Here is a 12,890-nt window from a genome sequence, read left to right as displayed (position 1 = left end):
AAGCAGTTCCTACGTCTGAAGCAGTTCGAATTTAACTTTCAACAGCAAGCAGCTCAAATTTAAAAATTCAAATTCTAACGTATGCCCAACGTGACAAGCAGTGCAAAGCACACACTGCTTGCGCACAGCTGATTGTGCTTACTCACTTCCATAGCGACCACCGCAAGCTTTAAGATACCGTGAGCTTTTGGTATTTTCTATTTAGGCACAAAGATTGCATTCGATTTATCAACACCGAACGACCTCCAAACAACCTTTTGCCGTTTCGCTTGCCCACATTCGGCCGCCTTTTTGCTTATTTCACTTTGGAATTTCACGTCGACGTCGCAGTCGATAGCCCAAAATAAAAGCGTCCTCTATTTAACTCCAGTGCAGCAGCAGCAGCAGAGCCAGCCGGTAGCCAGCAGCAGAGCAGCGCAAAGCAAAACACCTACACAGTTACATTTTCCAGATCGGTGAGTGCAGAAGTGTGTTGCCGCAGTGTGTGATAATCAAGAAAAAATAATAATAATAAAATAAATTACATGAGGAACAACTAAATAAGAAAAAACGCAGTTCGTTATCTCGTAATAATATCAAGTGCATTGCCCGTTTTTTTATATTCTCACATCTATCTCAATTTGGTTTCGTAATCATTTTGCACTGGTTAAAGCTGATTACAACTTACAGAACCTTCTCGATGTAAGCGAGTGCGTGTGTGTATGTGGGTGTGTGTGTGTGCTGAGTGTGTGTGACTCTGGAAATTTTCTAACTACAAGTATTTTATGAGGGCTTCTCGAACTTTGTTGTTTTAGTTGTACTGCTTATCGACGTTGACAACGTCGTTGACCTATGCAACCGCTCCAACTCTGATAAGAAACCTGAGCCCGCCACCAGATATCGTATAACATTGCTTCCAATATATACCATAGTTGAATTGCCGGCTTAACCGGCTCTTCCATGCAGAGTTAATCTCTTCCTTTTCGTCATTCTCTTGCATTTGGTCGCTCTCTGCATGTACAACTATATTTTCACTTTTGGGTTCATTTGCTTCTTGGCAGCTGTTCAACTGCAATTTGTAGTCATCATCGTCGTCGTCGTCTTTTTCTTTATATAAATAGTTGTCTCAAATGTTATATGCATATAGCGCACACGCGTCGTATAAGTATTTTCAATTATCTATATGTATGAATTTAATTAGCTTTCGTTTAGTTCTCAATTAAATGTCGTCATCGTTTGTTGACTTTAGCATCAATTGTCTTAGTTTTTCCTACTCTTAGAAACATTTATTCAGCAATTGATTTCACATGATAAAGGGAGACATAGAGGGATAGAAAGAGAGAATGAGAGAGAGAGAGGGAGCATGAGAATAGACCTGAAGTAAATAAATTGTATTTGCTTCACTCGGGTGTGGTTGTCACATTAGCATTTTATCTTTGCTTAGATTTTGGGATTTACATAAGAGAGTGATCCCCATACAGAGAAATATTTAAAGCTTATGTAAAGAGAGAGCGAGAGAGTGACATTTTTAGGGGTGGCAAAAAATATATATGTATGTATAACTAAACTCATAACAAACTTTAGGCGCAACTTAAGACGCAAAACAAGTTTGTGAATGAAACCAGTTCCTTGCCCTCATAAAAAAAGAAAAAGATTTTGCAGGTCAATGCGAAAAAATGATAACAATATTTAGTGTTATTATAATAAACTTTACTACTAAAGCTGATGACAAAGTCTTTGACAATCATAAAAATGTTTATTATGTGCCTAATTAAAAAACTTTTGCAAATCAAATTAGTTTTCACTTTTACGCATCAAAAAAAGGAAATCATAAAAGTTTATAGAATATATTTACATATTTCTTTACTACAATGCATAATACAAACAACAGCTGTTTGCAGACCCTTCTCTCCCTTGTGGTTTTCTTTTATTTTTATGTATAGATATATGTCAACCTTTCTTCGCAATTTCTCTTGCTCTCTCGCTGTATCTCTCTCGGTTTCGTTGCCCCTTTTGACGTCAGTTGAGCTACATAATCGTCGCCAGTTGCCCTAATCATCAATAAATACTATTTATTCTACTACAATCGAAATAATCTCAGCCTTGTCATAGCTCGTTTTGTTCTTTTGACCTATTGTTGATGACTGTGAGGAGGCAGGCCCTGATTATTATTGATACAACAACATCCTGAACAAGTCTGGTTATGATAACGTTTCAAAATAACAAAAAAAAATAAAAAAGAAGACTGTGGTCTATATGGGGGCTCGTTTATTTCTTGTTTTGCTCCTCTGCTGAAGGTTAAAGATGTTAACTGCTTGACAACAGGCAACAGCGAATCAATTGTTGTTCCACAAAGTTTCCATAATTTTTGAAAATTACTATATATTCGTTTCTTTTTATCAACTTGTTTTTTTTTTTAGCAGCACGACCGAACATATTTGTACACATGTGTCTATTTTATTTTTATATAAATACACACACATACATATATACACTCGTGATAGCAGCAGTAAATTAGTGTTGTTGTTGTTTTTCTTCTATGTGTCGTCGTTGATGTTGTTGTTGTTGTCATGCGTCGCTTTGTGGGGTTCGCTTTTATATTTATTCGTGGCGTATTTTGGGCTACATTCAGTCTTCGATCGATTGCCGGCTCGTGTAGGTGTGTGTTAAAAAAAAAGTGAATCAGCTTTCTTTATATTACTTATATATATATCAAAATATATATATTTGCATAAAAGTATATATAGAGATCTTTCTTCAAGTCAAGTGTTTGAAGTGTAATTCATCAATTCAGCTACTATATTCTAGGTCGACGTAAACAAAACGTTATTTATGTAGTTTATTAGGCATTATCAGTTTAGGTCGCTTTAATCAGTTGCTGGAATAGTCACCACACTTACATATAATATATAGTATACCTAAATATAAATGTATATAAGTTGTGCGTGCTTTTCAATGTCAAACAAGTCAAGCAGTCGCAACATTGCAACTTTGTTGTATCCGAAACTTTTCTCTATATATCACTGCTATTTCCTCACTCCTTCTCTTTCTCTCTCTTTCGTGCCACACGAATTTCTGTTGATTTTTTACGAATTTGTATAACCGTTTCGTAAGCAACACGTCACAAATTTCAGTTTAGCAACATTTGAGCAGAAGCAGAGGGAGCGCAACATGTTGCTTGACCTTGTTCAATGTCAAAGCGAAGAGCATGCGCCGCATGTCGCATATCACGCATCAGGGCAGCTTCTATTGAAAGTGAAAGTGAACGAACGGTCACGTCACAAATGCGAGGGTGATTTGCCCCCTAATCCCCCTCTAGACACCCTCCAGTCAGTGTAATACTCATGTACATATTTCGATGCCTACCGGTTTGATTACATCAGTGGTCGAGGTTGTCGTCCGATTCGCACGTCCGACTTGACTCAGTTGCTAGAAAAGCATTGTCGAGGTTGGTTCACTCTTCGAGCAGTTCCCCTAAAAACAGTTGAAAACTAATTGAAAACTAAGGCTTATAAGTAATATGTAGCGCAGTTGTTGAAATTAGTGAACTTTTCATTAGGCAATCAAGTGAATAAAATTTAAAAAGTTTAACTGAAGTTGAAACAACAAATAGGAAGTGTGCAAAGTGAATTAGTTTAACGCAAATACAGCATACAAATAAACAAGCAATCGTAATATAAGTTTACGATTATACTTAAACAAGTGCAAGCTTGTATTACGAATATAATTCAATAGTCAAATACTTTAATAGCATTTGCAAAGATTTGTTTTACTTTTGCATATTAATTTTCACCTGTTCTTTACAAAAGTAAATGATAAAAAAAAGAAAGAAAAAACAAGAGCTTAGCAACATTTCATTGGCAACATTTATGTGTATTCATATGTGAACGAAATATTGCCAGCAGCAAGAGTTGCGCTCTCTGCAACTCTCTCTCTCTCTCTCTGTTTTGCTCTCTTCTTCAGTGTTGCCAATTCTTCTGTTCATAAAATAGCCAAAGTAACATATGAAAAACGCTAGAAACCGCCAGAAAATAAGGATGATAGCCAAAATATAAAGCTACGTTAGTAAAACAATATTTTTATAAAGTATTTTTGAGTAGTAAATTTCATCAATCATGCCCTATTCTGGTGCACTTTGTTCTGCGAAAATTGTTCCCTCACAACAATCCCAAATGGTCAATGGGGCTGACCAATGAATGCGTCGTTTTTAGAGACAGTCGGAACAAACGTTATTTTGTTCGACTGTGAAAACGCAGATGACGAAGACTTATAGTTGTTTGTCTTGGCATGTGCTTGCAAATCACAAAGTTTCGCATTAATGGTACATTTGCAATATTTTCATTTTAGATCATCGGCTGCATCTAGAGCTAACCAATTCTTAAAGAAGGAGTTATAAGTCTTGGGCATTTTAACTGCCCCACACGATCGTTTTGGAAATTGTGAAATACACAGATGGTCATGTAGATATACATATATATACATGTATAAAACTAGTAAAACTATAAATCGATAAAATGCTAAGATCTTTTGGCATATCGATGTTTTTACCATTGCAATGCAAAAATACTGCAAGGTTTTAAAGTGTGGCATAGTAAAACATAAAATACACAAAAGTACCAGATATTTTTAAAAACTAAAGTTCCATCAGTTTTGTTTTGAAAATAGCTATATTTCCCGCTAGCCGCTAGTTTTCAATTTATCCCGCATTTTGTTTTGAAAACCGTCAGATCTAGCGGGAAATAGCTAAATTGGCAACGCTGCTCTTCTTTACTTTGCTTACTGTCACTCTTTTTCTGTCTCTTTCTAACTGGAAACAGCTGAGCATTTGACTAGCTTTCAAAATGTATAATTCTCATGATTGATTGCTGTTGATATATTCAATACAGATATAATTAAGTTGAACATCAGAATATCAGAGTTGGAAATTTTTAGTTGTACTTTTTGTAGTTTTTATTAGGGCTTTTGAAATTCATCGTTTAGTTAAATTTTTGCAAAAATGGTTTTGTCACAGACCGCCCTTATTTTTCAAATTTTCTCATCAAAATGGACTCGTATTTTGCAGAACTATACGCGAATCTCAAACATGACCACATACTTCAACTATCCCAGCAAGGAGCTGCAGGAGGAGCTCAAGACCATCGCCCAGGCGATCGTCGCTCCCGGCAAGGGTATCCTCGCCGCCGATGAGTCCGTGTCGACCATGGGCAAGCGTCTTAAGGACATTGGCGTGGAGAACTCCGAGGAGAACCGTCGCGCTTACCGCCAGCTTCTGTTCACCACTGACGATAAGTTGTCTGAGAACATCTCTGGCGTTATCTTGTTCGACGAGACTCTGTACCAGAAGGCCGATGATGGCACTCCCTTCGTTCAGCTGCTGAAGAAGAAGGGCATCATTCCCGGCATCAAGGTCGACAAGGGTGTTGTCCCACTGTTCGGCTCTGAGGATGAGTCGACCACCCAGGGTCTGGATGATTTGGCTGCCCGTTGCGCCAAGTACAAGAAGGAGGGTTGCGATTTCGCCAAGTGGCGTTGCGTGCTGAAGATCGGAAAGAACACCCCCTCATACCAGTCCATTCTGGAGAACGCCAACGTGTTGGCCCGTTATGCCTCCATCTGCCAGTCGGAGCGCATCGTCCCCATTGTTGAGCCTGAGGTGCTTCCCGATGGCGATCACGATCTGGACCGTGCCCAGAAGGTCACCGAGACCGTCCTGGCTGCCGTCTACAAGGCCCTGAACGATCACCACGTCTACCTGGAGGGTACTCTGCTGAAGCCCAACATGGTCACTGCTGGTCAGTCTGCCGCGAAAAAGAACACACCCGAGGAGATTGGCTTGGCCACCGTTCAGGCTCTGCGCCGCACCGTGCCCGCTGCCGTTCCCGGTAAGAAATATCTCTTATTCTAAATTGCAAACTTACTAAATGATTACAATCACTAGGCGTCACCTTCCTGTCTGGTGGTCAGTCCGAGGAGGAGGCCTCCGTCAACTTGAGCGCCATCAACAAAGTTCCTCTCGGTCGCCCATGGGCTCTGACCTTCTCGTACGGTCGTGCCCTGCAAGCCTCTGTGCTCCGCGCATGGGGTGGCAAGAAGGAGAACATTGGTGCTGGCCAGAACGAGCTGCTCAAGCGCGCCAAGGTAAGTTTTAGATTAACCCTTTTTTAAGATTTGGACTTTCGGCTTAGTTTAAGAATGGGTTTAGATTTAAGAAGTCATATAGTTCTGGTTGTCAGGCTGGGTTTGAGACGACAAGTCTCGGGTGCTTTCCCGCTTGCCACAGCTTCCACACTTCGATCCCAAATTAATCCCATCCAAAATTACTAATCATTATCATCATCCTTATCCTAACCAACTAACTCATCCAGGCCAATGGTGCTGCCAGTGAAGGTTGCTATGAAGCCGGTTCGGTAAAAGGCGCTGCTGGTGATGCTGGACTTCATGTTGAAGATCATAAATACTAATGATTTGTTGCTTAAATCCAATTTAATACTACTTTTTATTTGAAATCACAAAAAAAAGAAACAAATTTCAAGTTACTTACAAAAATTGTTTATTTCGCATGTGAGATAATGAACTCTGTACAAAGCTAACTTTAATAATCTATCAACATAACATACTTTTAAAGCATTTTCAATTTAAAGTTGTAATTATCAATTTAACATTTGTGAATCATATTGAACTATAACATCATAAATCCTTTATCCTCTATAATTTATTCATTTGTATGTTGTTGCTAACCTCACTTTATTTTTATGTTAATCCTTATGCACGATTTTCTTTTATTAATCCCAACCAATTCCCGCTTCCTCTTCTGTTTCTATATTTTTACCCGCACTATTCAACCAAAAACACAGGCTAATGCCCAAGCTTGCCAAGGCAAATACGTGGCCGGTTCGATACCCTCGTATGCGGCTAATGCCAGTCTCTTCATTGCTGGCCACAAATACTAAAAATATTAAATCCTATTTGGCCAAATGCAAGTGCAATAGCTTACCCAAAGGCCTGCTAAACTGTGCTGCGATCAGACTACATTCCAGAGAGCCACAAACACACACACAGAAATGGAGATAACGATATTTCTTTTACACTCTTTTATAAACTTTTTTTAATTTTATCATTTAGATGTACAACTAGAATTTTAATAAAAAAAAACAATCTTAAGCAACATGTTTGATCGTTAGGTTAGTTTTACGTAAATGGAAATATTTTTTGTTGCAGAGATAACTAGTATTAAGATAAATATGTTTTAATATGTATAATCGTTAAAATGGTAAATAAGGAACCAAGTTTGTAAATTTAATATTTAGCAGTGCTTGCAAAACTGTAAAAGCAAGCGTTATGCTGGTGTAGCCATGAATATTTTAACATGGCTCAAAGAACGTAATTGGCCAGCGGACGCACACACACACAGCTGACCGGACACGGGGCGTATACATAATTGTGTGAATTACAAGCAGTGAATTACGGGTCAGGTTCAACTTTTGCCTGCGGCGTTCAAAGGGATTGCAAAAACCTTTGGGTTCGTCCCCTTTTGTTCGCTGCCAAGTTCGTCGCAGTTGCGCAGCGCAATTATCCGTAATCGAATAAACTTTTTGCTCAAAAGACTTGTAAATTTAATTTACAAAAAACTTGTACACGTGTGGGCGGTGTGTACGACGAGCTTGAAAAATATTTTGCCGCAGGTGGAAAAATCGAGAGAAAACATGAAGAGTCGGGCGAGTTGAGCCACAAGTTTACAGTTCAGTGAGCCATGGCAGAAATCGCAGCAAAGTTTGAAAAATGAAACGTTAAGCATTTTGCGTGAGCGTCAAGTTATTTATAAGAATTTACTTAGGGTTTTTACAAATTTCTAATTTAATTAACACTTCCTCTTTATCTTTCTCCTTCTCCTTCATCACAGGCTAACGGTGAGGCCGCTGTGGGCAAATACGTTCCCGGCAGCGCTGGTGCCGGTTCCGGTTCCCTGTTCATTGCCAACCACGCCTACTAAGGTGGCCGCAAACGCTAATGCAGATAATAAAACGCGAGTTGCTGGAAAAATCACTTTTCGGCAATTCTCATTATTTATTTTCTAAGTTACACGCAAGCAAAAAGCTGATAAAAAGCATGCAGAAAAAAAAAAAAAAAAAAATAAGATGATGAATCACAAAAAATTGTTGAAAAAAAAATTAATAATTATGTTTATGAGACGCAATTTTACTTTTAGTTGTAAGCACAAAGAAAAAAAAAATGTTGAAGTTATGCAAATTATATAAATATTATTAATATTTAAAATTATGAATTTTTGTAATTCATTTCATTGTTTCAAACGCACTGTTTTAACATGTCGCAAGTCAAAAAAGTGTAACAAATTGAACAACATCAACAAAAATAATAAGAACAACAACAATGAACAATTCAAGTTTCAAACATTGAAATCGCATGTGTTTCTTACGTTTCTAATTATGTCGTATATATTTTTCAACGTTTGTAAAAAAAAAAGCTATGAGAAAACTTTTTTTTTATAATTATTATTATTATTACACTTTATATTTATGATTACGATTATAATTATAAGTGAAGACGCAAATAAACAATACACAAACACTAATAAAAAAGAAATACTTACCTTTAATCAAGAACAAACCAAATAATTGTCAACTGACACAAGTTGATTTTCATACACATATATATATATATACATATATGAAATTGTTATTGCTAAATGGTTGAAAATATTAACAAAACATAACAATATATAGTAATAATAATAATATGGTGACTGCAAAACTGTAGTGGACAGCTTATTATTATTGTTATTATTTACCCTTGTATTGATAGCCACCGAAATATTCCCATTTGATCACGGAGATCAAGGGATATCGATGCTGATAAATTACTAACCCCCATACATACCTAAATATTTATATTTATGATTCATATTATTATGTGTTACTCAATTTGATTACTTTATATATTTCTGCATATCGTTGTTAATCGAAAACATTTTAGATGCAAGCAAAGCAAATAATATATTACATTTATAAGCGAACTTTATGATTTTAGAAAAGAACTTACGAAAACAATGAAAGGTATAACTCATTTATTAAAACCTGAAATCCTGAAAGCGAAACGTACAATAACAACATGTAAAAGCAAGAACAACATGTTTCACTTAACATTAACCAAAATACAGAAGAAAACAAATCAACAACAACAATTACAATTATGTTAAAAATAAGGGCTTTGAACGAACATCATTCAATAAAGAAAACCTTATAAAAGAGCAAACCAATTTAACTGTTTTTATTACACAATACGGATGAATGATGCAATTTAATTAAATTTAACTTAAGTATGTTGGTAGTTAAGTAAGAGATTCCATTTTTGTTGCATACATCCAGGTGCAGGTTATGAAGCTTACAGTTTTCATTCTTACAGTTTGACAGCAACTGAACACAATAACTATGCAACGAATTGTAAACATTAGCTCTATTTATAGAACTATTTATTATATGCTTTGATTAAATATATATTTTTAGCTCAGGTAAAATAAACTTATCTGCTACTACGTCTTATATGTATATAGTGAGAAGATTTACAACGTGTGCTGTGATGCAAGTACTTAGTACTTATTTTATTGGCAGACCAAAATAGAATATCGGAAGTAACTCAATAAATAATCAGCACAGCTAGTATCGAGTGTGCTCGACTATGAGATAATCATTCCTTAACTTTTAGGAATACAAAAGTTGTTGTCTAATCAAACCAAGAGAATTCAATAACTTTTATAATTATTAGGAAGAATTGAATTTGTAGATTAATTGTTGTCGATGATGATTTTCTTATACCTCACCAGAAATTTGCAAGTAAAACAAAATATATAAGAAGAGGAATTATTATTTTAAAAAAAAATGTAACACAAAATTCAAGAAACACTTCAACTTCAATTTGGTTTTCATTTCTTTTGTGTACTTCTATTGTATTGTGTGTTTGAACATTAAACGTTAGCTGGTTATTGATTTTAGAGGCAAATCACTTAACAAATTAATTTCTGTTAAATTATCAAAACTTTTTACATTCAACTTTCTATAAATTCACTTTTCAACTTTTTTAAAACTTGTTATTACGTTATTTCCCTCTTGAAATATTTCTATGCATTATTTAAATTACTTTTCCTACTCCCTTGCTTTATAACAGTTATTAAATAATGCGTGTGGTTATTATATTAAAGTATACTGCAATACGCTTCAAAAGTTACCTAAGTGGCAAGGTACATAATACTTGGAATCCTTGACCCCATATTATGTAACTCCCACCCGGTATCTGACACTCAAACGAGAGGAAAAACCATAAACAGCAGCAAAAGTTCAACTGGATGCTAACTTTTCTGCAGTGCTATTAATAACAATAACAAAATGGAATTTCCGCTGCAGTACAACAATTGTTGCTGTTGTATGTTGTGTGTGGCTTGCTTCCTGTCGTTCTTTCGTTTTCCTAGAATTATTGCGTTACCATTTCTTTTTTCTTTTTTTTTTGATGGTCTCCTCCGTTCGCAATCAATTTGAAATTTCATTTTGATGAAATGTTTGCACATTACGAGTACTTGTGCTTCATTGAGTAACAGCTTGCAGGCTCCATCGACACGAGCTTACAAGTACACAGACAAAAGAGATAGACAGGTCTGGGGTATTGTATCTCGGTTGTTTAAATTAAGATAACCACGCTCAATGTTGATACCCAGAGTATTTATATATTGTTTTGCGTGCGGTGACATTACAATTATTCAGACACAGAGCGAATGCTCTTCAATACAGATAGAGAGAGAGACTGTGACTGATAGGCAGCCAGCAGACACCTAAAAGTAGCCACAATTCGCCTTTTTGTGTGCAATGTTTCTGGTCTCAAATTCAATTAACAATTTCCTTCATTGAAAATGCAAATAAAAGCAGACAAAAGGCAAGCGTAATCTGTGCAATGCTCCGCATTTCAATGTTGCTGCCAGCTGCTGTGTTTCTCTGGCTCTGTTGCTTCTACAACATATTGGGGTGTCTGCAGCTGCATCGAGTGCAAAGTTCCCTTAATCAGAATCAAATATAAAATGCACAGTGAGGTAGACAAAAAGACAGACAGAGGCAGACACGGCGACGCCACTGAAAAACCACGACAAAGGCTACATCATTGTGTAGTAGAGACATCCATATTTGACCATCCGACATCGACATGGTCAGATTAATTGCATTGCGAATTTATTTATACCCTATCTGTGAATGCTATAATTGAGTTACACAATAGGTTACATACATTTGTACTATATTCTTATCAGTCTTTCGTAATACCTATAAATATAAATCATTCGCATTTTAATTGCGCCAGTCGATGATAATTGCCAATTGTCTAGAGTATTCAATATGCGACATACGAAACGACAGCAATTTCTCTTGTTGTGGTTGCGGCTTCGCATCTTTGTGATAAACAGAACTTTTTTTCGGCTGTTTATTGTACATGTGCATTAAATTTACTGAAATTACTTTATACGGCATTGTAATGCAATTCAAATTGACTTATTTCAACTGGCAAATTGCCTCATTCATTCAGGTCATTGCGGTCCAGCAATTGCCCAAAATTGAATGTAATTTATTTGCAATAAAATTCATATTTAAGTACAATACGAATTGTCTAAAGTTTTCCTCAGTATGCGTATCTTAAATTTCATTTTCCGCAAATCCTTTGACTTGTTGGTGCCATTCACAATCAACCTCGTCACCTTGTGTTTGTGTGTGTGTGGCAGCATTTCTCTCAATCACACAATGCCACAAAAGCGGGTTAGTTGAATGCCTTCTTCAGTTGCAGGTTCCAATGTCGCACTGTCTCGCTCTGATAGACAACATGCGGCAATGTCAACATATCCGTTAGCATTGCTATCTGCCGCATGGACTCGCTCAGGATTCGCTGCAGGACACAGATTGTCCACAAAGTGGAATTAATTGTATTTGCATAGCATGTAAACATCATCACGTTGGCACAGAGAAGACCTTTCGTTTTGCTGCTGCTCTACTCTACTCTGCTCTGCCATTGTCAGTGTCGACGTTTCGACCATTTCTATCTAACATAAGCTGCAGCGCTGCTGTGATGGCTGTGATGGTAACGCTTCACTTGCCATTTGCCATTTGCCGTTTTGCTGCTTTGGGCGCGACGCGGCGTGGCACGGACACAAAAGGCACGTCATTGTATCCTTTGGCTTCCTGTGGCGCGATTGTGATGCGGGCGTGTATTTCGAGCTGCCACGTTGCTGATTACGCTCCACTCTCCTTCACTATTTCCATCTCCGCTCTCTCTCCCTCCCACTCTGTCTTCTCATACGCACAAGGCAGTGGGAGAGCATGAGGCATGTGCGCACAACAACATGTCATATGGCATCAAAGAGGAAGTGGAAGTAAAGTCGGTTGAAAACAGTTACGACATCAACGTGTTGAGGCGGAAATTGACACGCCATGACACACAGGGGAACCCATCACAGCCAAGACTCGAGAAGCCAGAACTCAATGATAATACAGTTGCTTTTGCTTTTGCTTCTGATTCTGTCGTCCTGCAGTTGATTGAGCTTTGCATAATTTAGGCACTGCCTCAGTGTGCAGCGATTTGTGGCGCCAATTAAGCGACCTGCAACCAAATCGATCGAAAATCATTTTATGCCACAATCTTCCACACACACACACACACACACACACATATATTACGGACGTAACGGGCTTTCATTTCCCCCTCCCCCCACACAGTTACGTGACGTGACTACGCTTCGTTGTCATTAAAGACAATTGCGTATGCGACAAGACAGTGCATCTACAACTGTGTAACTGTAATTACAAATGGCTTTCAGTCCTGTCTCCGGATTTCTCTCTCTTTCTCTGTGCTCTGTGTGTTAGTATGTG

The 12,890-nt window shown here is 37.3% G+C and overlaps 1 protein-coding gene across 5 annotated transcripts; it reads left to right on the top strand.

Moving 5' to 3' along the window:
* Positions 1-290: 290 nt before the first annotated feature.
* On the top strand, positions 291-8,155 carry LOC133835990 (fructose-bisphosphate aldolase). 5 transcript variants are annotated; one of them, XM_062266199.1, is made up of 4 exons: positions 291-455; positions 5,042-5,861; positions 5,918-6,117; positions 6,834-7,134. In XM_062266199.1, exons 2-4 carry the CDS (start codon positions 5,063-5,065, stop codon positions 6,927-6,929), a joined length of 1,095 nt encoding a protein of 364 aa, XP_062122183.1. In that variant the 5' UTR covers positions 291-455; positions 5,042-5,062; the 3' UTR covers positions 6,930-7,134. The 5 variants fall into 5 exon arrangements, with proteins under 5 accessions (XP_062122183.1, XP_062122184.1, XP_062122185.1 ...); XM_062266200.1 differs by lacking the exon at positions 291-455 and adding an exon at positions 2,615-2,638; XM_062266201.1 differs by lacking the exon at positions 291-455 and adding an exon at positions 7,880-8,155 and having other exon boundaries at positions 6,834-6,911.
* Positions 8,156-12,890: the final 4,735 nt, after the last annotated feature.

Source organism: Drosophila sulfurigaster, chromosome 2R (assembly GCF_023558435.1).
Source record: "Drosophila sulfurigaster albostrigata strain 15112-1811.04 chromosome 2R, ASM2355843v2, whole genome shotgun sequence".
In the NCBI taxonomy this organism is placed as follows: domain Eukaryota; kingdom Metazoa; phylum Arthropoda; class Insecta; order Diptera; family Drosophilidae; genus Drosophila; species Drosophila sulfurigaster.
The sequence above is the reverse complement of the archived record's forward strand: the minus strand, read 5'-3'. Positions and strand labels throughout refer to the sequence as shown.